A 25767-nucleotide genomic window follows, 5' to 3' on the forward strand; every position below is an offset into this window, starting at 1 on the left:
GGTTTTCATGTTAATGTAAGCAAAAAAAGTAGTTTTTTTCATAGTGGAAGTTTTAATACTTCATTAGAAATCTAAAGATGATTTTAACTCTTATCATCCTTCTAAATGTAAAGATGACATTACAGAGCTCCTGGATAGTGAATGATGAAGATAAATATGGTAGGAAGATGTTTTGAAGCTGTATAAATGGTCAGAAGAGTGTTTGTGTTTTGTTCTAGTAAGTGCAAAGTAATGCACCCAAAGAAAAATTATCTAATGTATATTTGTATTGTGATTAATGATATCAACATTCTGAGTCAGAAAAGGGACGCTATAGAGTTAAGGCTGGTTTCCTGGAAACAGTCATCTGAGTATCCTGGTATGGACAAAAAGATGGGAAAATACCTACCAACAAATCCATGGTGATGTAAGGAACGTTTTGCACTCAGTGGAAAATACCATACCTTGTACAAAAACATGGCTTGTCTCTCTGTTGAAACACAGGTGTCTCTGCTGTTTTGTATTCAGTAGGTTCTGGGATATCACAGTATCATACAGTTCATCTCACCAGATGTATACCCATAACTATAACTCTGGTATAAATGATACCAGGTTATCATTTATGTTCCTTTACCTGTGTCATTTCTTCTTATATGATATTTATTTGATCTCTTATCATTTGAGATTCACATGGATACTGTGCTGCTCCTGAGTAGAGAAAGTAAATACCAAGTGCCAAGAGTGTTCTTTACTAGGTGTGAGCCAAACTACTCAGAAAAAGTAACATGATGAACAATGAGAGCTTCAAATATAATGAATAAGAGACTGCTGTATGGTGACTGACCAAAATGATTTGAATTATTTGAACTTAAAAATTGTGAACAAAATCTGACTAAAATTTTAAGATCGTGATTGATATGATTGCTTGAAACAGATGTCGGAATGTTGGAATGCAGGGTCATGACTTGAAGCTTAGGAAAATTAAGTGGGTTTCACATGGGTCTCATTTCAAGAAGTACTAATAGCTGAAAACTTATATTGGCTCTTTGGAAAGTCAACTAGTTTCAAAATAATGGTAAAGTCATCACCAATTCCTAATTAATTGCTAGTTGTTGGAGGTTATGGCTGGCAGAAGATGTGTATATATATATACGTGTGTGTGTGTGTATGTGTAGGTATGTGTGTGCGCACGCGCATGTATGCTGTTTCATCAGCTCAGTATCTCTTCATTTGGGAATCATCTATTCCCTGTTATGAGTAGTTGGTGGCTTACCATATCAGTCCGTCTTACACCTCGGCCCAGTCATCCTTGTTGCAACAATGATTACCTGTTACTCAAGTAGAGCCAATCAAAATCCTTTGAAATTGATGTATGAACGCTGTGAAAAAGGTGATCCCTTTTCTCAAACATTGTTAATCTGGGAGGATGCTAGTGACTTTCTTTGCCACGCATATGAGAATCCTATCTGTAGTAGGTGAAAGTGAAGCCATGTTGAGATGGGTGATGGATGGAGATAGAGTACTACTTTTAGTCTCAGGAATGATGGTATCAGATATGTGTGGTTTTCTTTTGATTCTGTCTGCTAGCTTGCTGTCCTTTCCAGTCCCTGGGGCCAAAATTCTGCATATAAATTAGTTTGAATTGGATTGTAGCAGAAAACATCCTGGTGAATATATGGCCCTTAGGAATTTAAGATCTGTAACTTCAAGTTGGTCATTCGTATCCATCCACAGTTTGCCCTTTTCCTCTACCTTATAAGAGCTATTCTTTAGTCATACATGCATGCATTCATTCACTGTACATGTATTTAGTCCTTTGTTCAACCTACAAATATTTATTGAATACATAATAGTATGTACAAGTATGTGCACCTGCCTGTATAGGCGAGAATTATACATATTAGACTGAGTGGATGGTGGGCTTTCTGTAATACAGCACATTTTTATGTAATAGGTTACCTAGATCAACAAGCATGTGTTGAGAATAATCCATACTGTACTTAGCTTTTTAGTAATATATAAGAGGATGTCTTTGTCTTCAGAGTGCTTATAGTTCAGTTAAGGCATCCAGATTGATGTACATGAAACATAAACAGCTTAAAAAGATAAATGAACTCACAGTTTTATGGGTTGTAAGTCTGAGTTCTGATAGGTTAGTGAGGGCAGGCCCAGTCTAGGAAAGTTTTTTGAAGCAGGTATAATTTCAAATGGATTTTGACTTCAGAATTGGGTTTTGATAGACATAAAGAGTGATTGAAGAACAGATGGAATGATTGAGGGCTGATCTGAGATGGGTAGGAGATTGGTTTGACAGTAACAATTTGTATTTTGGGAAAATAAGAGATAATGGGAAATAAGGCTGGCTGTTTCAGGTAAACCTATATATGAGGTATTTGGAAAGCCAGGCAGAAATTTTGCTTCTTTTTACTGAAGTGGAGCTTTCTTTGAGTAAAATGCTTATATTTCTTTCAGTGTGATGCCATTTTGTAATGCTAAGATATAAAATAAGTTTATTCAAGTGGGTGTACCTTTATTTGTCATGGAAAAGATCTTGCTGCTAATCCATCCATCTGCCTTGAAAATTAAAAAAGTAATGAACCTGAAATACTGTTCTTTGTTTTTATGTGCAGCTAGTTTATTTCTTCTTACTGACTCCTTTTTGAAAGATGCCCTAGTACAGTGGCAAAACATACCCCATCCCTAGAGATAAAGCTAGTTCAAAACGAATGTAGCATTAGTTATAAAAACATTTGAAAAGAGATAAGGAGTGAAATTAAAGTAATGTTTGATTACTCCAGATATTAGGAATGATGTATAGGTTAATGTGTCATTCTCATTAAATGCTGTTGTATTCTAGTATACCAGGGTTGGCCGACTTTGGCTGTAAATGACTAGGTGGTATATACTTGAGGTTTTATGGGCCATACAGTTTCTGTTGCACCTGTCAGTTGTTGTGTAACACCAAAGCAGCCATAGGCAATATGTAAATGAATGAATGTGGCTGTGTTCCAGTGAAACTTAATTTACAAAAACAGGCAGCAGGCCAGAACTGACTGTTGACTATAGTTTGCCAACCCCTGTCGTAGACTTAATGAGACATTTCATTCTACAACCTCTCACAATAACATCTACCCACCTGCTGACATCTTTTTCCTTCTCTCCAGTAACTCTAGATGAATTATCTTTATTCTTTTCTAAGTTCAACTCTCCCACTTGTTCACTAGATTACATTTCTTCTCACTTACTGAAGGACATTACTTTGTTCTTATTCATTGTTCAGTTGCTCAGTTGTGTCCAACTCTTTGTTGCCCCATGGACTGCAGCATGCCAGGCTTCTCTGTCCGTCACCGTCTCCTAAAGTTTGAGCAAACTCATGTCCATCGAGTCAGTGATGCCATACAACTGTCTCGTCCTCTGTCATCCCCTTCTCTTGCCTTCAGTCTTTCCCAGCATCAGGGTCTTTTTTAATAAGTCAGCTCTTTATATCAGGTGGCCTAAGTATTGGAGCCTGAAGGACATTGCCACTGCATTTCGTTTCTTTCTCTCTTCCATCAGTGATTTTAACAATTTTACTGGGTCATTTCTTATAAGCATGCAATCATACTATCATTTCTTTTACCTTTAAAAAACAAACAAAAAATTCCCAACTCCTCTGTTTCTTGGTCCTTTGTAATAAAATTCCTTGAAAGAGTTATCTGTACTACATCTCTGCTTCTCTTAAATGCATCCCATTTTCTCTTAAATTAATACTTGTGAACCTTTCTCTATAACTCCACTTCAAACCATTCTAATCAGTGTCACCAGCACCCTTGACATAAAGTCCAGTGGTCAGTTCTCAGTGTTCATCTTATTTGACAGAGGTGATTCTGGAACCACTTTCTTCAGTTTGCTTTGAGGGTACCAGTCTCCTAATTTACCTTCATTCTCACTGGTCTTTTCTTTCAGTCATACCAGCTCATCTCTTTTTCCTCTAAATGTTACAACATCTCAAGGCTCTGGCCTTGGACTTCTTTCTTTTTTTACTTATCCTTTGGTGATTTCATCCAGTTCTACCTATAAAAATAACACACACATGCACATTATACACACACATGCACATTATACAGACACAGTAATAATTCTTCCAATTTTATCTTAGACCTAGAGCTCTGTATTCAGTTACACATCCCATGTTTCCCCTTGGATGTCAACTAGATATCTCAGATTCTACATGGCCAAGACCAAACTCTTGATACACTTTCCAAACCTACCACCCTCACACCGTCTTTCATTAGTAAGTAACAACTCATTTCTTCCAGTTGGTGAGGTCAGAACTTTCAGAGTTATCCTTGATGTGTTTCTTTCTCTCGTGGACCAAATTTAGTCTGTTAGCAAATCCTGTAGTCTCAGTCTTCAAAGTATGTTCAAAATCTGACCATTGCATCATTGTCTTTACCAAGTTACCATCTCTTACCTGGGTAGTTGTAGTATAATAATCTCCAAGGTGATCTCCTTGCTTCTGTTTTTGTGTGTATGCTAAGTCACTTCAGTCATGTCCAACTCCATGTGACTGCAGTCTGCCAGGCTCCTCTGTCCATGAGATTCTCCAGGCCAAAGTACTGGAGTGGGTTGCCATTTCCTCCTCCAGGGGATCTTCCTGACCCAGGGATTGAACCTGCTTCTCTTACATCTATCTGCCTTGGCAGGCAAGTTCTTTACCAGTAGAACTACCTGAGAAGCTTCTGTTTTTAAACTCCTTCTCAAATACCATGTTCTTAACATAGCAGCCAGAGTGATCTTTTTAAAAAACAACCTAGCTCATGTTACTTCTCTACCCAAAATGCTCCAGCAGCTTTCTTCATGGTTTCTTTGACCTCATCTTCCTCTGGTTGCTTTCCCTATGGTGCTTTCTGTTCCCATCGTACTGACTGTCTTCTTGCTATTCCTCGAACATGTTAGGCATGCTGCATACTCAGGATGTTGGCACTTTTTCTTTTTTAGAATGCTGTCTGCTTCAACTCCTTAAGATCTTAGCTCAAATAAGACCTTTTCAAGTGAGGTCTCCCTGACTTTGTATTTAAAGTTGGAATTCTCTGGTTCCGCCTCTCCTTCCCTGCTTTATTTTTCTCCACAGCACTTGTCACCTTTGACTATATTATATGATTTACCTACATTGTTTATTATCTAAATAATCAGAGTGTTAGCTCCATGAGGGGAGGGATTTTTGTCTGTTTCATTCACTGCTGTTTCCCAGTGTTTAGAACAAAGACTGGCACATATTTGGTGCTAGCTGCAAGCCCAGCACTGTACAAGATGCTGGCCATATGGCCAAAAACCTGATAGATATAGTCCATATACTTACATAGCACTTATTCCAGTGGTGGAGACAGATGGGAAATAAATTGACAAATACATAAAATATTTCCAGAGGGGAAAATGTGATAGAAAAATAAATATGAGAAGCTAAAAGAGAAAACAGTTTTTTTGTTTGTTTGAGGAAGGAATGGCTTATAGGTTGAGGAAAGCCTCTCTGAGATGATGACATTTGAATTGCCTAAAAAATAAGAGGAATCTACTCATTTGAGGAATGGAAAAGAGACTGTTTCAAGCAGGGAGTAGCAGGTGCAGAGAAAGGCCTGAGATAAGAAAGATAGGAGAGAAGTATTTGAGAAACTGAGAGACTCTATATATGGCTTGTGCTGTGTGCTTAGTCGCTCAGTCATGTCCAACTCTTTGTGAATCCATGGACTGTAACCTGCCAGACTCCTGTCCATGAGAATTCTCCAGGCAAGGATACTGGAGTGGCTTGCCATGCCCTCCTCCAGGGGATCTTCCCAATCCAGGGATTGAACCCAGGTCTCCCACATTGCAGGTGGATTCTTTACCATCTGAGCCACCAGGGAAGCCCTGGAGTATATTTACAGATGGGGAGAGTGGTGTGAGATGAAGTTGAAGACAGAGGTCCAGGACCATATGTCACTGTTTCTTGCATGCCTTGGCCGAGAGATTGTATTTTAGTTGCTAAGTGCTTTGGGAAGCCCCTAAGGAATTTTAAGTGGAGAACACCGTGATCTATTTTATATTAAGATCACTTTTGCTTCATTGTGGAGAATGGATTCAGAGAAGGGTGATGGGCAAGGGGCAAGCATGAATGCCAGTTAGGAAGACTATCATTTTAATCCAAGTTAGAGATGACAGTGGGCTAAGATGATGCCAGTGGGGATGGAGAGAAGAAAATAATAAACGAATTAGAATGTGTTGCCCAGTCTTGTTACACAGTCCTGTGTACCCAGTCTTGTTACACAGTCCTGTGTACCCAGTCTTGGGTTTTGTGAGGGATAAATATGAAATAGCACTTGTCTTTAAGAAGCTTATAAGTTTTCTTGGGAGGTAAAACTTGTAAAAGGAAATGATAACTATAAAACAGTTTGTAGTAAAATGATGCACAGTGGCTGTCCTTTAAATGGGTATTCAGAGAAGGGAGAGATCAGTGTGAGTTGCGGAAGATTTCATGTCCGTGTAGAAAGTAGAATTAGAAAAGAAGTTTGACCAGAGTTGAGTGAAGAGGCAGAGAAGTGGATGATAAGCCTGGTGAAAGGAAACAGTATGAACATAAAGTAAAGAAAAGTGGATATGTAGGGGAGCAGAAAGCATCATATATATTGGGCTGTGTGTGTGTGTATTCAGTGAACAGTTGTAGTTTCAGAGAGTAATAAGGAATAAGATTCATCTGAACCAGAAACTGCTTCTGTGTTTTAATTTTTATTTTAAACTCCTTCATTGTATACATTTGTCCCCAGCCTACCTTAGTGGTATGTGGCTCATACGTACACTAGCATTTTTAGTATTTCTGTATCTGTACTTGATCACATTTGCATAGTTAACCTTTTTTTCTTTTCTTTTTTTTGTGTTTAAGATGGTCATTAGGCCACAGTGATTTGAAGGGAGCCAACTTCAATATAAATTTCTATATAATTTAATCTTTTACTTTTTAAAAATATGATAGGCATTAGCTTCTGGGGTAAACTTTTGACAGTTTAAACAGCTACAAAAAGAGTAAGCCCAAAATGTTCTAAGTCATGAAAAGATAATAGTTATTATTTTGAAGACACTAAAATAGATCCTGCTTTGAAAATAAGAGTTTTCGTTTTTTTGTGTGTTCTTTACTTTTTTCAGTAAGCTCTTCCTGCTGCATGCTCTTGGTTCTGTCTCTAGTTGCGTATTTATATGACCATTCTGCACTCGGTTTTCTCTGCAGAAAAAAAATTCAATTAAGTCAAGAAATACGATAGTTTTAAAAAATAATGACTAGTTAGTTTTCCTAACTGTGTAATGTGACAAGTTACAGAGCTATATGCTGAGTCACAAATAGGGTCAGTTAAACTCAAGAAGTTTTTAGTTCTTTGTTTAATGTTAAAGCAACTGGAATGTTGTAATTAGCACATAGATTCTTCCTTTTTAATACATTTACACTAAAACTGAACACTGTAGAATGTCTTTGCTTTTTAATCTGTTATAGAAAATAAACAAATGGTTTTTAGAAACCATTTAGAAATGGTTCTTTTGATTCACTCAAGTCTTTATCCTTGGCATTTTACTTTGGGAATCATCTTTTTAAGTTTCTCTGTACCTACTGTGTGATTCCTAATGTATGCTAACACTGCCAGTTCTCTGGTTCCTCTCTTTTATTTGGATTGTCACTTAGTTCTCTTAGTTTTCTCCCTTCTGTTTTTACTCTCTTCCTCGAATATATCTTGCTTTCTGTTTTCTAGTAGCATTCTATACTATTTCTAAAATACTGCTTTTGTAACTCTGCTCATGAACTGACAAGAATGGCTCCTTGTTACCTTTCATTTCACGTTCAGATTTGTCCTCTACCGTCCTCTTAATTAACGTTCCCATTTTCTCTATAATCTAGATTTTACAGTTCTTGAAGTGTTTCTTTTTTGTTTTTCTGAACTCGATAACCTTTGCTCCTTTCTTACGTGTTTAAGCCCCAGTACTCTCTAAAGGATTGTCATAAAATCTACCTTTCTGTGAAGTAGATACAGCCAACATTGATCTGTTAACTTAAAGTCTTAAGAACCTTTGGTTAAAAAAAAAAAAGAACCTTTGGTTATAAGTAATACCTAGTAGCTTAAGTTAGTTTACACTAGTGTCAGCTGAAAAGTGAAAGTCACTCAGTCATGTCCGACTCCTTCTGACCTCATGGGCCCATGGAATTCTCCAGTCCAGGATACTAGAGTGGGTAGCTGTTCCCTTCTCCAGGGGATCTTCCCAACCCAGGGATCGAACCCACGTCTCCTGCATTGCCGGTGGATTCTTTACCAGTTGAGCCACAAGGGAAGCCCGCCAGCTGAAAAGGGGGAATGATATTGGGGTTGACCAAAATATTTGTTCAGATTTTTCCGGAACATCTTGACGAAAAACCCAAATGAACTTGTTGGCCAACCTGATATTGAAAGTGAAAGTGAAGTCGTCTCCGACTCTTTGCGACCCCATGGAATGTAGCCTACCAGGATCCTCAGTCCATGGGATTTTCCAGGCAAGAATACTGGAGTGGGTTGCCATTTCCTTCTCCAGGGGACCTTCCTGACCCGGGGGTCTAATCCGGGTCTCCCACATTGTAGGAAGACACTGTACCGTCTGAGCTACCAGGGAAGCCCATTACCTAGAATTCAAGGGCAGGAATATGGGCTCCTGCTGCTAAGTCGCTTCAGTTGTGTCTTCTCTGTGCAACCCCATAGATGGCAGCCCACCAGGCTTCCCCCGTCCCTGGGATTCTCCAGGTAAGAATACTGGAATGGGTTGCCTTTTCCTTCTCCAATGCATGAAAATGAAAAGTGAAAGTGAAGTCGCTCAGTCGTGCCCAACTCTTAGCAAACCCAGGGACTGCAGCCTACCAGGATCCTCTACCATGGGGTTTTCCAAGCAAAAGAATACTGGAGTGGGGTGGGAATATGGGCAGTTCAGTTCAGTCGCTCAGTCGTGTCCGACTCTTTGCGACCCCATGAATCGCAGCACGCCAGGCCTCCCTGTCCATCACCATCTCCTGGAGTTCACTCAAACTCAGAGTCCATGATGCCATCCAGCCATCTCATCTTCTGTCGTCCCCTTCTCCTCCTGCCCCCAATCCCTCCCAGCATCAGAATCTTCCAATGTGTCAACTCTTCGCATGAGGTGGCCAAAGTACTGGAGTTTCAGCTTTAGCATCATTCCTTCCAAAGAACACCGAGGGCTGATCTCCTTTAGGATGGACTGGTTGGATCTCCTTGCAGTCCAAGGGACTCTCAAGAGTCTTCTCCAACAACACAGTTCAAAAGCATCAATTCTTTGGCACTCGGCTTTCTTCACAGTCCAACTCTCGTATTCATACATGACCACTGGAAAAACCATGGCCTTGACTAAATGGACCTTAGTTGGCAAAGTAATGTCTCTGCTTTTGAATATGCTATCTAGGTTGGTCATAACTTTTCTTCCAAGGAGTAAGCGTCTTTTAATTTCATGGCTGCAGTCACCATCTGCAGTGATTATGGAGCCCAAAAAGATAAAATCTGACACTGTTTCCACTGTTTCCCCATCTGCTGCTGCTAAGTCACTTCAGTCGTGTCCGACTCTGTGTGACCCTGTAGACGGCAGCCCACCAGTCTCCGCCGTCCCTGGGATTCTCCAGGCAAGAACACTGGAGTGGGTTGCCATTTCCTTCTCCAATGCGTGAAAGTGAAAAGTGAACTCTCTCAGTCATGTCCGACTCTGCAACCCCTGGCTCCTCTGTACATGGGATTTTCCAGGCGAGAGTATTGGAGTGGATGATGGGACTGGATGCCATGATCTTCGTTTTCAGAATGTTGAGCTTTAAGCCAATTTTTTCCACTATCCTCTTCACTTTCATCAAGAGGCTTTTTAGTTCCTCTTCACTTTCTGCCATAAGGGTGGTGTCATCTGCATATCTGAGGTTATTGATATTTCTCCCAGCAATCTTTTTTTTTTTCCCCCGGCAATCTTGATTCCAGCTTGTGCTTCCTCCAGCCTAGTGTTTCTCATGATGTACTCTGCATGTAAGTTAAATAAGCAGGGTGACAATATACAGCCTTGACATACTCCTTTCCCTATTTGGAACCAGTCTGTTGTTCCATGTCCAGTTCTCACTGTTGCTTCCTGACCTGCATACAGATTTCTCAGGAGGCAGGTCAGGTGGTCTGGTATTCCCATCTCTTTCAGAATTTTCCACAGTTTATTGTGATCCATAGTCAATGGCTCTGGTATAGTCAATATAGCAGAAATAGATGTTTTTCTGAAACTTTCTTGCTTTTTCGATGATCCAGCGGATGTTGGCAATTTGATCTCTGGTTTTCTGCCTTTTCTAAAACCAGCTTGAACATGCTGAAGTTCACAGTTCACATATTGCTGAATCCTGGCTTGGAGAATTTTGAGCATTACTTTACTAGCGTGTGAGATGAGTGCAACTGTGTGGTAGTTTGAGCATTCTTTGGCATTGCCTTTCTTTGGGATTGGAATGAAAACTGACCTTTTCCAGTCCTGTGGCCACTGCTGAGTTTTCCAAATTTGCTGGCATATTGAGTGCAGCACTTTCACAGCATCATCTTTCAGGATTCGAAACAGCCCAACTGGAATTCCATCACCTCCACTAGCTTTGTTCGTAGTGATGCTTTCTAAGGCGCACTTGACTTCACATTCCAGGATGTCTGGCTCTAGGTGAGTGATGACATCATTGTAGTTATCTGGGTCACTAAGGTCTTTTTTGTATAATTCTTCTGTGTATCATTGCCACCTCTTAATATTTTCTGCTTCTTTAGGTCCATACTGTTTCTGTCCTTTATTGTGCCCATCTTTGCATGAAATGTTCCCTTGGTATCTCTAATTTTCTTGAAGAGATCTCTAGTCTTTCCCATTCTGTTCTTTTCCTCTATTTCTTTGCTTTGATCACTGAGGAAGGCTTTCTTATCTCTCCTTGCTGTTCTTTGGAACTTTGCATTCAGATGCTTATATCTTTCCTTTTCTCCTTTGCTTTTCACTTCTCCTTTTCACAGCTATTTGTAAGGCCTCCCCAGCCAGCCATTTTGCTTTTTTGCATTTCTTTTCCATGGGGATGGTCTTGATTCCTGTCTCCTGTACAGTGTCACGAACCTCAGTCCATAGTTCATCAGGCACTCTATCAGATCTAGTCCCTTAAATCTATTTCTTACTTCCACTGTATAATCATAAGGGATTTGATTTAGGTCATACCTGAATGGTCTAGTGGTTTTCCCTACTTTCTTCAATATAAGTCTCAATTTGGCAATAAGGAGTTCATGATCTGAGCCACAGTCAGCTCCTGGTCTTGGGAATATGGGCAGGTCTCAGTAAAAACTTGTAGTCATATTACTCTCTAGGTTTTAGTCAAGGTTCTTAGGAGATCTGATCATTACTTTCCTTTTGTTTTGGTTTGTTTTGTTTTTATTTTGTTTTATCTTGTTTTGCTTTGCTGTGCTGTCATTTCTTAAAAAAATTTTTTTATTATCATTAGCTTAAAGGGTATCTTTACTATAGACTTCTTTGTTTACAAACATGTACTCATAGGATCTTTTCTTCTGATGTAAAAATGAGGATCTTCCCTGTTAATTTAAAAATATATTAAATGCCTTAATCTGCAACTTCCTTTTTTGAAAACTAAAAAAATTTCACAAGTCAATTCAATACATACACTTCATTCTTTATGTTGTTTTCATGTGGGTATTCCATAATTTACTTAATCATTTTCCTATTCATGGACATTTAAGTGCTTAAGATAGGTATTTAAGATACATATCTATATGTTTTGCTTTTATTTCTGTAGGATAGATTGTTAAAAGTTAATTTCTGGGGGAGTATATTTTTAAAATGTGACGGAAGTTGATTTTTTTCAAGGAAAACATAAACTGCCAAAAGTGATTCAAGCAGTAGAAAACTCAAAGATCCCAGAAACCAGAGAAGAACTTGCAAAGATTGTCATGTCTAAAATTTAAAGATGTTCCAGGCCCATATGGTATATTTGCATAGTCTATGTAATTTTAAAGAGTGGGCATGTCCAGAGCAGATGAAATGATAGAAGGTATCCTCACTGATTTTACAAATTTCTCCATTCCAAATCAAAACTTAATGAGAGGACTAAAAAAGAAAATAAAAATAGATAAAATTTTGTCAGATTAAAACCAGTGCTTTATTAAAGAATAATAACTAATGCAAAAACAGTTCAACATTATACTTATTTCTTTGTACAGTATATAGAAAAAAATCAAATTTAGATTGATGTTATAATTTTTATTCTTCTAACAGTGTACCTAGATCAGGAATCATATTATTAACTAAATACCACTTGTTTTCTATATAAAATACATACAACTTTTTTTGTATAACAACAGTGCATATATAACTGCTATTTTGGTGGTGCCGGTATTTTAGATAACTTTATGGCTCTCAAATTAATTGTTAAAAGAAATTTCTTAGCATGAATTTGTGAAGAACAGTGACTGTCTGATAGCATAGTTCTTCATTATCTGAGTGTTGCATTTGCCGTTAGCTTTGTACCTGTTAGCAGTCTTTTCTGAAGTGATGTGATCGGGCACGTCTGTGCTGATAAGAGGAGTGTTGAATATACCTGTTTGGTTTTAACTTCTTGTCCACCTTTAGTGTCAGCATTCTTCAGTTTTTTTATTGGCGTCACGTTTACTATTTTGAGTTTGTTCCGGAAAACTTTAGTTCATTTACCTCAAACTCACTTGCTATGAGAATTCCAAAAGTTTCATGGATTCATGCTGCTTTTCCTTAAAGTTTCATAATACTGTGATTCTTGTTGCATGCAAATGTTAGGCTGTTTGTTTGTGCTATGATAAGGAAGTATGCCAGTGTGGAGGCCATAGTAATCCAAGGACATTTTAAGAAACACTCACCCAAGGATAACCAGTGATCACTATAAATGTATTTTATGTATATATGCTTGACTACTAAGAGTTTTTAGGGCTCCATGTGTCTGTTTATTCATCTGTTCTCTACCATCTATTAACGGTTGAACAAATTAAATCCTGATATGGCTACTGTTTTGATTTTTTTTTTTCACTTAATGTGTCTTCCCTATTACTAAGTGTGGATTTACAGTGTTGTTTTAAAAATTGAAGAATATTCCATTGAATAGAAATACCATTATTTATTTATTGGTAGGCTTTTAATTGTTTTTAATGTTGTGACTTTGTAAACAGTGCTCCCATGAACATCTGATTATTACTTTTAGGATAGATTTCTAGGAGTGAATCAGAAGTTAAAGTACTTTCTCCCCAGGCATATATGTAGATGTAGATATATTTTGTTTATATTATTTTATGAAATTATAACGTTTATAATACATATATTTTACAAACTGTTTTTATGAAAGTTCTGTAAGATTATTCCTATCGTTAGTATATCATAGTATGTCTCTTACCAGAAAATAAAATTTTAAAAAGAAAGCATACAAACAAGTTCAGATTTTTATTGTTGGATTCAACAGACAAACTTAACACTGTAAAATTGCTGTTTTAGTTTCTAAATGCTTATTATCAGTTTCTGTACAAATATTGTAATGGACTGGTGACAGATGGCTCTTGTATTATCAGCAGACCACATTTTTAGTAGCAGTGTTTTAGCCCTGTTTTAACTGGGGCATGGGATGGGGTTTGTGTCTCATATGTATATGGTCATTTAATCCTCTAGCTTTTGCTGTGGTGCCCACACTTTCTCAGCTGTGCTGGTATCCTGTATATCAGAAATTATGTTTTACTTTCCTGCTGAGAATACCTGTGACTTCTGTGTGGGGGAATAACAGTAACCTAGCATGATGGAGTGGGGAAGAGAATCTTAGCATCCAACCAGAACTCAAGCAGCTTCTCCAGATTTCTGTTTTAGCTTCCTCTTCCTCTTTCTTCCCATCTCAGAGTTACTTGGTGCTGCCGGTTCCTAAGTCTTTTGAAGATTCAGAGTATAAAATGGGTTAGCTCTTAGTTTCTCCCTCTGTCTGTCTGATTGTGTAAGGTCATTTACTATCTACTTACCTGCTTTCCAGTATCTAGAATTTTGTTGTTATTGTCACTTCTTCTGTTTCCCATTGTTATTTTTTAAGGGCTGCTTATATATTTGTCATTTTTCTTAACTGTATTTACAAAAAAATTATACTTTTGTAGATGTTACAGTTGACAGATACTTCTTCTGTATCACAATATTTATAGTTATTTTTCTGACTAAAATTTGATTTTTGCTGAAGTATTAATATTTACTTAAAACTTCTTTCTAGAAAAAGTACATATGTAGTATATTCTCTGAATCTTCCCATATCTGAAATTGTGTTTTTCTCCCATATGTGAGAGTTTTCCTGGGTATAGAATTAATTCTTGAATTAATTATTTTCCCTAGAACTCTAAAACTGTTACTTCATTGTCTTCTAGCATTTAGAATTGTGAGTAAAATGTCTGATTAATATTGTTGTCTGCTTTAAGTTGGTGTTGGGAATATCTTTTTAAAAAACTCCCTGTCCACCTTTTTTTGGTAAAACTTCATTTTTACCCTTTAAACTGAAACATTTTACTAGAATAAGTTTAGATATTGAGTTTTATTTTCTTATACACTAAAAATCTTGCGTGGCATTTGGGGAGCCTTTGATTTTGAAAATTCAAGGCTTTAAAAAAAAAAAAGCAATAACTCAATGTAATTTTTTCCTCTTGTTTTCAAAACCATTATTCCTCCCCCATCTACTTTGTTCTTTTTCCTGACGGTACTTTTGTTGTTGTTGTGTTGTTGTTGTGTTGTTGTTTTCCCCTCAGTATCCTAGCTCAGGTCTTACTGAGATTGCCAATCATTACTTTATTTTTTTGGTAAAACTTTCTCCTTTTTCCTGCAGTAACTTTAAGTGTAATTTTGCTTCTCATGCTGGATGAGAGAATGGGTGAGGTTTCTCTGAGTGTTTCAATCATTTTCCCTTTTTTGAGCTGCTGCGTCCAGTGACGTTTCTACCGGCTATCTTTTTAGATGTCATCGGCAGCTGAGATGTATTGTTGGAGAATAAACCAAGATTTTCTTAGTGTTTTGGTTAGACAGAGTTGGGAAAGTTAACATAATTTTTTCTGACAGCTTAGAGATACTAATTGACTTACAGGTAGGAAGAGCAGCACTTTTAAACAGAACAAGATGGTCATGGGTTTAGGAAGATATATTTTTATTCAGAAATGATGCCTCTTTACATCTCTCCTGACAGCTGGTGCTAGCAACTGTCAATCCCGTCTCGTCTCTGGACCCAGCTCAAAGCTCTGGATTTGTTTTCTTCCCATACCTGAGCTGGAGCCTCTGTCACCCCAAAGTGCTTCATGCAGTCTTCCTCTCAAGCCCTCACTTCTCTCCCAAGGTATGTATAGGAGAGGGAGTGGCTGGAATCAGTACTTCTCTACTTAGGACGTGATGGACACTCACTGCATTTGGTTGAATGAATGTCCTTCATTCAACCAGGGAATTGTGCTTCCTCTTTGAAAGTGGTGCTATAAAAGGGTTGTTATATTAGCATTTGTTTTCATTCTTCTCTCTCTGGACCTTCCTTAACCTTCCAAACACCTTGTGGCATCTGTATGAAATATATTTTAGATTCTTGACATTTTATAGAACCTTTAAAATTATGTTTTTTAGTTTATATTTAGCAGTTGGGAGAGGAAGACCATCAAATGGCTTGAGTTGCCATCTTGATGCAGCAAACACTCTGGGTTACTTTTTAAAGGGCCAGTCATACTTTAAACAAATAGTATTATTTTAAGGCTTGAGAAGATGTTGGTCATCTTATGAGATAATAATACATATATAGAAGGCGGTAATTTAAATAAGGGATTTAAAGTCAGTAATCCTTGTTAGTAAGATAGAGAGTGGTCTGTAGTGAAAGAGTATTAGCTAGTAGGTTGAATGATTAAAATTATAATAAAATTTCTTTCCTTTTTAAAAAAATGGAACACATTTTTTCCCCATAGGTAGCAATCCTCAAAAATTTGGTACCAGGTGTTGTGTTTGATTGCTTTCACAGAAAACAGGTTGAACATAGTTGAAGACAAAAGAGATTCTCCAAACTTAAAATTTGAGGGCAAATAAACCCCAAGATACATAAAATACTAATCTCTATTGGTGCCTATACATGTCATATATTAAATATAAAAAATAGTCACATTCAACATTAATTTATTAGCAGTTATCAGACTTAAGTAAAAGCTAAATGGATTTCTTAATAAGGTGGTTCCTTTTTTCAGTGTTGTTTTGTCTGTGAGGTAAGGACTTGCACTCTGATGGGTGAACTGTGTGACATCTGTTTTGGCTGCCATGCATCCTATTTATTTTCTGCTTTAAAATTTTTTTATTTTATTGCTGGATGGTCAACTCTGAATAAGCCAAGTATTAACATAAGTATATGCTCCACCTCATCCTTTAGCTTATAAGCTGCATTTAAGGGGGGCGACCATGTTTCTGGAATCTCTCAGTAGCACTCATCAAAATGTATCACATTTATAGTAGATTTTTTTTTAGTATTAGTTGATTGAATTATTTAAATCATATACTTGTTGTCAACCTTTGGGATATGTGTTTTCATGAGAAAAATTTTAAATTATATAGGTATTTTGAAATGAAGTTGATGATATTTAGAAATTTTATCAAAATATGTATTTTTTAGCATTACATATAAATTTTTGGACATGTAACATATACTATAAGAAGCAGTTTGCCTTTTGTAATGAAACCTGTGATACAGACTCCTCTTGATTATATATAGAAATAGAAAAGCCTGGGTATTGATAGTCTGGAATGACCACAATATGATACTCTGGCAAATGTGGAAGACTCATTACTCAATGTGCTTAAGAAGTTTCACATATTTGAGCCCCATGCTCAGAGTCTGGTGTAGTGAAAACACCATAGTTGATTATGATGCTTGTCACTGTTGAGAATATGACACTCTGTAGAGAATTTTCTTAGTTGTTGTGAAGTATCCATAAGGTTATCACTGAACTTTTTCTAGTCCTTTATTATTTTTCTCACTTTTAAAGAAAAAGTTTTACGTTTAGCTTTAAATAATATAGTAAAAAGTTTCACATTTTTTACTGTATTAGGAATAATATATTAAAAAAATTTTCAGGAAACTCAAACACTTCTAATGAATTCATTTTCAGGTTAGTATGTATATACATATATATATATTAAAAATACTGAAGGTGTTCTTTTAGACACAACCAAATTTTTAAGTTTGAGAAATATTCAAAGGGCCTCTTGATAGTAATGTAATGTAACTTTTAATTGTATTCCCTCAGTGAAGGATTTTTAAAACAGTGAAGTTCCTAGTTACTTAGATTAATTGGAATTCAGAGGTGAGACCTTTGGATAGACATTATGGATGAAGCTTACTGTGATTTATACTTTAGTTTTTTAGCTTATCTAATTATTAGTTATATACATATTTAAGAACATGAAAGTAAGAAAATATTTCTTGTAATACACCATTTGATATTTTTGCTACTGAACCTTTGATGCTCAGATTCCATTCTCAGCAATATATTGTCGTATCTATTTGTTTATTTTTTGGCTGTGTCATGCAACATATGGGATCCTAGTTCCCTGACAAGGGATTGAACCCATACCCTCTACATCAAAAGCTTGGAGTTTTAACCACTGAACCACTGAACATCTTTTTAATTCTATAGTTTTTTTGTCCTCTGCACCTTGTCATAATGTCTCATACATGGTAAGTACATACAGTAATGGTGGTAGCTACAGTTTATATGGTACCTTACAGGATGCTGTTACATAGTTAGGGGTAATTTTCTTTCTTCCTTTTTTTTTTTTTTCATTTTATAGGTGAAGAAACTAAAACACAGAGACTGAGATTTGCTTAGAGTAACGCAAACCAGTAATTTTTTAAATTAATGGAGGCGAATGGTAATGAGTACATTCTAAAATGCCAAGGACTTTCCTTGCTGCCATCTGCCTTAGTTCTAGGGATAAAAAAAGAAAAAGCCAAAATGGTAGGGAACCAGAAAGGTAGTAAGTAGATTTAGAAGGCAATGGCAACCCACACCAGTACTCTTGCCTGGAAAATCCCATGGACGGAGGAGCCTGGTAGTCTGTGGTCTATGGGGTCGCTGAGAGTTGGACAGGACTGAGCAACTTTACTTTCACTTTTCACTTTCATGCATTGGAGAAGGAGATGGCAACCCACTCCAGTGTTCTTGCCTGAGAATCCCAGGGACGGAGGAGCCTGGTGGGCTGCCGTCTACAGGGTCGCACAGAGTCGGACACGACTGAAGTGACTTAGCAGTAGCAGCAGCAGGGAAATGTACTCCTCCTTTTAATGTCTTCTTTTTTTAACCAGTTAGTCATGATAACTTGAGAGGGTAGATAATATCTTTTTGTTATTGTTGTTGTTAGATGAGGGAAATTTTTATTTTAAATATAAATTATCCCTGAGGCACTAGGAAAGCTGAAAATCCGCAGAGAAGTCTGTTGAAATTCTCACAATGTAATAGCTATAGGGTCAACTAAGTAACTGAGAAAGTTAATGGTATATGTGTATAATTGGAACCATGTGTGTAAGTGGAACTTAAGTTTATAGGGCTCTCTTATTGAGATTTTTTAAAAATTGTTTAAAAACTATAGTGTCAAGTTAACAAAAAATCTTAGAGCTTAAAGGTGTTTATCCAATTGTGGTTTTCTTTAGATGAGAAAACTGAGGGGCAGAGAAGTCAAACCTTGCCCAGTGTCACAGAGCAGAGCCGAAAGTAACGCTTGTATTTCCTGAGGTCCAGATTAGTATTATTTCTACTTCAGACTATTACTTTTTGGTAAGCTACTCTTAAATTACTTAACAGGTCTTTTATATCTTTTATTTGTTTGATCAGCATTCTTGCTTTGTGTCAAAATGAACTTTAAAATGAATTTTACTGATACTTCTGTGATGAAAATTTCAGTTCTTTGTTTAATTTTAGGTGAGTTAATGTGGGGAAAATCCTGGTATTCTGAAGATGTTGCGGCACAGTATTGTTTCCTGTTCAAATTACAAGTAACTTCAAGAATTTTCAGGAAAAAAAGAATTGGGATTGTTTTGTTTTATTATTAAATCATGCCATCTGAACAGAAACATTTATTTTTTGATGAAAAACAAAATACTTTAAAAAAAGATTATGACGTGAAAAATGAGGTAGTTGATAGTCTCAGATCAAAAACTTCAGAACCAAAATTTCAGAACCAACTTAAACCAAACATTTCAGAAAGTAGTTTTCATTATGGACTAAAAAATGTGAAAATTGTTTTACCGAAGATAAATATTCCAAATGAAGTCCTATTGAAACATGAAGTTGACAAATACAGAAAATTATTTCAGCATAAGCCACAGACTGCAAGAAAATCTATCAATGTAAAGACTGTAAGCTCTGTGGAAGAGTGTATGTTGCTTCATCAGTCTGAGAGAGTTGACGAAGGTATAAAAATGTCTGCAAAAATACTCAATTTCAATTGTTTAAAGTGCCGAGATAGCACTCGGTATAGCCCAAATGATTTGCAGAAACACTTTCAAATGTGGCACCATGGTGAATTACCTTCCTATCCTTGTGAGATGTGCAGTTTTTCAGCAAATGACTTCCAGGTATTTAAACAACATAGACGGACTCATAGAATCACGTTAGTAAAATGTGACATTTGTAACAATGAGAATTTATATACTTTATTAGACTTAACAAAGCATTTTTCATCCACACATTGTGTAAATGGTACTTTTCAGTGTGAAAAGTGTGAGTTCTCCACCCAGGATGTTGGCACATTTGTTCAGCATATCCATAGACACAACGAAATCCTTTATAAATGTGGTAAATGCCATTATATATGTCTAACCAAAGGAGAGCTTCAGAAGCACCTTTATATTCATTCTGGTACCTTTCCCTTCACTTGTCAATATTGTAGCTATGGTGCTACCAGGAGAGAGCACCTTGTAAGACATGTTATAACTTTGCACAAAGAACATTTATATGCGAAAGAAAAACTGGAAAAGGACAAATATGAAAAAAGGATGGCGAAGTCTTCTGCAGGACTTAAACTAATACTGAAAAGATACAAAATAGGTGCATCAAGGAAGACATTCTGGAAACGCAAGAAAGTCAACAATGCAAGTGACAGAAGTATAGAAAAAAATACTCAAGTGCTTAAAAAAGTGAACAGAACACAGGCTACATCTGAAGACCCAAGCCATCTTGTTCAGGAACATTTAAGTGAAGAAAAGCATGAAAGACTATACTGTGAGAATAATGATAAACCTGCTGAGTCAGAGTCGGAAAAACCAACTCTTCTGTCCACTGGACAATGTAATGGAGCTCAAGAGGGATCAAATTCTGCTTCAAGTTTCTTGAAGACTGCTGTACAAGGACCTACAGTGTTAATGATAAAAAACAACAGAATAACAATTCCTGCTAACTACAGTGCTAAGTTTATGGGCTTCAAGATGGTGGATGGAAAACAGCATATTGTAATAAAACTGTTGCCTACCAGTAAACAGAATTTATATTTACCAGGCTCACAGTCAGGTGCTGCAAGGGAAAGTACTGCAGTTATGCAGCCCCAGACTTTGGATACCACTGCATTTTTAACAGGAGTACCAACTGAGTTAAATGACACAGTTTGCATGAAAGCAGCTCCTTCATTTTCATCTTCATCTCCTGTACTTTCAGGGAAAGTAATTTCAGAAAAAGAAATGGCTTTGCTATCTCAGACAAGTAATAATATTCCAGCAGTGGATGATGAAAAAGGTGTATCTCCTTCACCAGTAGAGTCAGACTTGATTACAGCATCAGTGAATTTGACCACAAAAGTAGAAACAAGAGATAATGTTGACTTATGGGGCAGTCATATTACTCAATGTCACCCTGAGGTGTTAGGTACTACAGTTAAAAGTCCAGATAAAGTCAGATGTACTGCCAAACCAAATTCATACAGCAATGGAGATATGCATAATTATTGCATTAATTATATCAACTCTGAGTTACCTGTTGAATCTTCCAGTCAAGGATCATTACCTTTTCATAATTACTCAAAAGTGAATAATTCTAATAAACGTCGTAGGTTTTCAGGAACAGCAATGTGTGAAAACCCTCAAAGAGAATCTTCATCCAGCAAGACAGTTTTAACTGAGTCAGTTTTATCACTAGTGAGGAAGGAGAGCTCAAACCCAGATAGCCTGTTAGCATCTATTAGTCTTTTAAATAGTAAAGACGGAACTTTAAAAACACAAGCTGAAATCGAAGAACAGTGTGTTTTAGAAAAAGGACAGAACATTGATGGACAAAACCTATACACTAATGAAAATAAAAGTTTAGAGAGCATGACTGAAAAGCCTAAATGGGATGGCATTTCTAATGTTGAGTCACCTATGATGCCTAGGATCACATCTGTTTTCTCACTCCAGAGCCAGCAGGCATCAGAACTTTTGCCACCTGAACTAAACCAGTTACTACTAGATGTATTAAAAGCAAAACCTGATGTAAAACAAGACTCTAGTAACAGTCCAGATAAAGATGTTCCACTTCAGTGTGCCCAGTCTTTTCCGGAACATGGGGGAGAAAACAAAATAGTTGAATCTTCAAAAGACTTGAAAGTACAAGGCCTTTTCCCGATTCCATCTGGTAGTATGGGAACTAATATGCCTACAAATGATCTGAATTTAAACTGTAGTGGAAAAGAAAAGCAAATGCTGTCACAGGATGTGAGAGATTCAGAGAAGACCCCTAGAAGTTATGGTTTTGGCACATTGCCTAAGACTCAGTCAGATGCAATAATTACACAGCAGCTCGTAAAAGACAAACTACGAGCCACAACACATTCTTTATATGTGCATAATCCACTAAATTCAGAACCAAGAAAGGCTATATTTGTTCAGACTCCAAAAGGCTTTTTTGTACCCTTGCATTTTGCTAGTAACCCTGGATTACATGTTTCAAGAAGACCGTTGGTTAATACACAAGGTATCCCTGCCCCTCTCCTTTTAAACAAGAAACCGGGAATGATTTTAACATTTAATAATGGGAAACTTGAAGGTGTTTCTGCTGTCAAAACTGAGAGTGCTCAAGCTTGTGGAACTACAACTAAGGAACCTTGCAGAGCACCTTTCTTAAAAGTAGAACCAAACAGTAATTGTCTGACCCCTGCACTTTGTTCCAGCATTGGCAGCTGTGTGAGCATGAAAAGTAGCCCAGAAAATACTTTGTCATTAAAAGGCCCTTATATTATTAAAACGCCAGCAAATTCTTCAGTGAAAGCTGTTCCTACTCATAATATAATTCCTGAGCATCAGGGCACTAAGTTGAATATCTCCACTTCAGTAAAACCACAGAACAAGATTTTTCCAAAACCACCTCTTTATACCTTTTTGCCTGACGGCAAACAAGCTGTTTTTTTAAAGTGTGTGATGCCAAATAAGACTGAGCTGCTTAAACCTAAATTAGTCCAAAATAGTACTTGCTTGAAAAATATACAGCCAAAGAAACCTGAAGGAACACCACAAAAAATATTGCTGAAAATTTTTAACCCTGTTTTAAATGTGACTGCTGCTAGTAATCTGTCAGTAAGCAACACTGGATCCTCATTGCAGAAAGACAGTGTACCATCTAACCAGACTACAGGACAGCAGAAAGAGCCAGAATCTTCTAGAGATGCCTTACCCTTCTTACTAGACGATATGATGCCAGCAAACGAAATTGTGATAACTTCTACTGCAACATGCCCAGAATCTTCTGAGGAGCCAATATGTATCAGCAACCATTCAGATGCCAGGGTATTAAGGTGTAAAACAAATTGTACAATTGAGAGAAACTTCAATAAGAAAAAGACTTCGAAAAGAAAAGTTTCAAGAATAAGAAGTCAGGATTCTGAAACTGCTTTTGTATCTAGAAACAGAAACTGTAAACGCAAGTGTAGAGATAGTTACCAAGAACCTCCAAGAAAAAAAGCCTTACACAGAAAGTGTAAAGAAAAAGCAAAGCCTGAAAGTATCCCTGAATCATTTGAATTCAACAGACCTAGGCTTTCAAAAGATACAGTCAGAATTCTGCGGCTTTTCCCCTTTAGTTCCAAACAGCTTGTGAAATGTCCTAGGAGAAACCAACCAGTTGTAGTTTTGAATCATCCTGATGCAGATTCCCCAGAAGTAGTAAATGTAATGAAAACTGTTGCTAAATTTAATGGACGTGTTCTTAAGGTTTCATTGTCGAAAAGAACTATCGATGCTTTACTGAAGCCAGTTTGTTGTAACCCTTCTGAAATAACTTACGACGATTTTCCTAAGAGGCACAAAACATTTAAACCTGTTAGTTCTGTGAAGGAAAGATTTGTGCTAAAGTTAACTCTCAAAAAGACAAGCAAAAACAATTATCAGATTGTGAAAACTACCTCTGAAAATATTCTGAAAGCTAAATTTAACTGTTGGTTTTGTGGTAGAGTGTTTGACAATCAGGATGCTTGGGCTGGTCATGGACAGAGGCATTTAATGGAAGCTACTCGTGATTGGAACATGTTAGAATAATTACCAAGGAAAAGTAAAATTACCTTACAAGAAAATAGTGAGTTGGGTTACTCCATGCAGACATTTTTTACTTCAATATAGCACCAAAGGTAAACATTTAAAAGTTAGCTGTATTTCATGGATGAGCAAAAGTTTCAGTGTTGCATTTGAAAATGCACATGAGTTGCATCAGTGCGCATTAGTTTTGAAAGAAACTAATCACAGATTTACTTTGATTTAATTTTTTTAAATATGTGTTTTGGGGACGTTAAGGCTAAAGAAAACTATGATGAAACAGTTTTCCCAGTTTAGTGACTGTTAGTAAAGAGAGTAGCAGCTGACAGCCCCATTCCCTCTCTTCCACTATCCTTATGAATCTTGATAACTATAGCTCCTCTGAAAAGGTTGAGAGCTCTTTCACTAAGCAACCGAAGGAGTTTCTCGTCATTCATGAAGATACTCTAAGAGAGCTTAGGTAAAGAACTTACTCTCCTGCAAGATGTAGTTCTTTTGAAGGTAACTAGGCTCTGTTGAGAGTACATTTAACTCACTACAATTACACCTCATATGATGGTTGGTAAAAGTTTTTGATGAGTAGGTCTTTTTTCCTTGTAAGCTGTCTGGCGCATCATTGAGTGGAACACCTTTCCAAGGAGATTTTCTAAATGGCTCTCGTGTTGCAGTAGATGGGCAGTCTTGAGAGAAGAATTAACCTCTCCATCTAGTTTGAAGTTCATTTAAAGAACTTAAATATTTTTCTGAATTTGATTATACTCACCCTGCATTCCTTTTATTTAAGTTGTTTGTTCCATCATAAACCAAGTGGCCAATTTTTTTCTTGGTTGCCATCCCTTTAAAAAGAGTGAAACGTAGAAGCACTTCCAAGGGAATGGCTTTTCTCGAAAATTAAAAATTACTCCTCAGAAACAATATTTTGAAGCAAGATTAACAAAGTAAATCATACTTTTGTGTTTATTATTAGTGTCTGAATATGTCCAATTGGGACAAACCATTTTTTGTTAGCAACGTTTCAGTATGACTGACAACCCAAAGCAGATTATGTACTGGTTGTTTGCAGTTGGAAATGAAGAAGCATTAATAGTGGACTCAGTGACAATGCATAAAACTTCAGGACAGATTCTGAAGGGATATGCCCAACAGGTAGAATTTTAAAAAGGAATGTTTTCATGACAACAGAATCATTGATTTAAACTTCTCACTTTGTAAGTTTGGGTCAAATTTTGTTGGATCATTGGGTAATGGGGTTCTTGTATTAAAAAATTACTATAATTTTTGTTACATTGTTACTACAAGTGTTATGATGTTTTTCATTGATTGAATGAAAACTTCAGGGCTTCTCTTCTGTATATAACAAAGAATTTAAACCTGTACATATTTTTGTACCTTTCAGTTATGTAAATTTTGCACAGAAAGTTTTTGAGATAAAAAGTTTATTTTCTTTCAATTTAGTTCTGTGCATGCACTAATAAAACTCATTGTTTAATTTAAAAGGAGTATATAAGACTTTACCCATGTTATTTTGGGGGGTTTTATTTCAGATGTATAATTTTTTTTTTTATATATAAATTCAGTTTTCAGGGATTGAACACTATTGTTAGCAAGTGCCTAAAAGATGTGAAACAGTTTACATACGTCAACTGTAACATTAGGTCCCAAATGGGCCTTTTCCCCCAATAGTTTTATTTTAAAGAAAGCCATACATAGACGCTTCAAGCTATCTTGCTATGCACATTATACATGTACTGTTTTTGTGCAGTTTGTCTACTTTCTTAGAAGTGAAGTATTTTTTGTATAAAACCTGTTACAATTGTGTTTCTTAAATTGAGCCTAAGAATGGAGTTGATTGGAAATATACAATATATATTAATAATGTGTATGGTGTTTAAAGACTGGTAAGCATTGTTAATTTCTGTAACAAACATTTTCTTCCATTAAATTTATCTTGTTTGTGTTTACACATTTTTCTTTTACTGTGCTGAATTCAAATGGGAATTTTATTCTAGTGGGAAATATTTAGTTTTCAAAACTTTTTTTTTTTCAATGCTAGTGAATGCAAAATAAAATATGGGCTTCCCCCACCCCCAAAGTTATAGGTGAAATTTTGTTTGAGAAGGGTAGTACGTATTACAATATAACTATGCTGGTTTAAAAAAAAGCCACAGGGAGACGTCCCTGGCTGTCCAGTGATTAAGACTTCGCCTTCCAATGCAGGGGGTATGGGC

The 25767-nt window shown here is 36.7% G+C and overlaps 1 protein-coding gene across 42 annotated transcripts in view; it reads left to right on the top strand.

Moving 5' to 3' along the window:
- Positions 1-25500, top strand: part of ZNF518A (zinc finger protein 518A) — a 55558-nt gene extending 30058 nt beyond the window's left edge. For 22 of the 42 annotated variants that reach the window (XM_060405101.1, XM_060405077.1, XM_042239029.1 and 19 more), the window contains 3 exons: positions 15218-15364; positions 18701-18824; positions 18969-25500. In XM_060405101.1, the coding sequence (XP_060261084.1) occupies positions 19103-23545 (4443 nt within the window). In that variant the 5' untranslated portion in view covers positions 15218-15364; positions 18701-18824; positions 18969-19102 and the 3' untranslated portion in view covers positions 23546-25500. Of the gene's footprint in view, positions 1-15217; positions 15365-18700 lie in introns of all 42 variants that reach the window. The other 20 variants (XM_060405094.1, XM_060405088.1, XM_060405090.1 and 17 more) reach the window with 2 other exon arrangements.
- The last annotated feature ends 267 nt before the right edge of the window (positions 25501-25767 follow it).

The sequence above is a fragment of the Ovis aries genome, chromosome 22, assembly GCF_016772045.2.
Source record: "Ovis aries strain OAR_USU_Benz2616 breed Rambouillet chromosome 22, ARS-UI_Ramb_v3.0, whole genome shotgun sequence".
Lineage (NCBI taxonomy): Eukaryota > Metazoa > Chordata > Mammalia > Artiodactyla > Bovidae > Ovis > Ovis aries.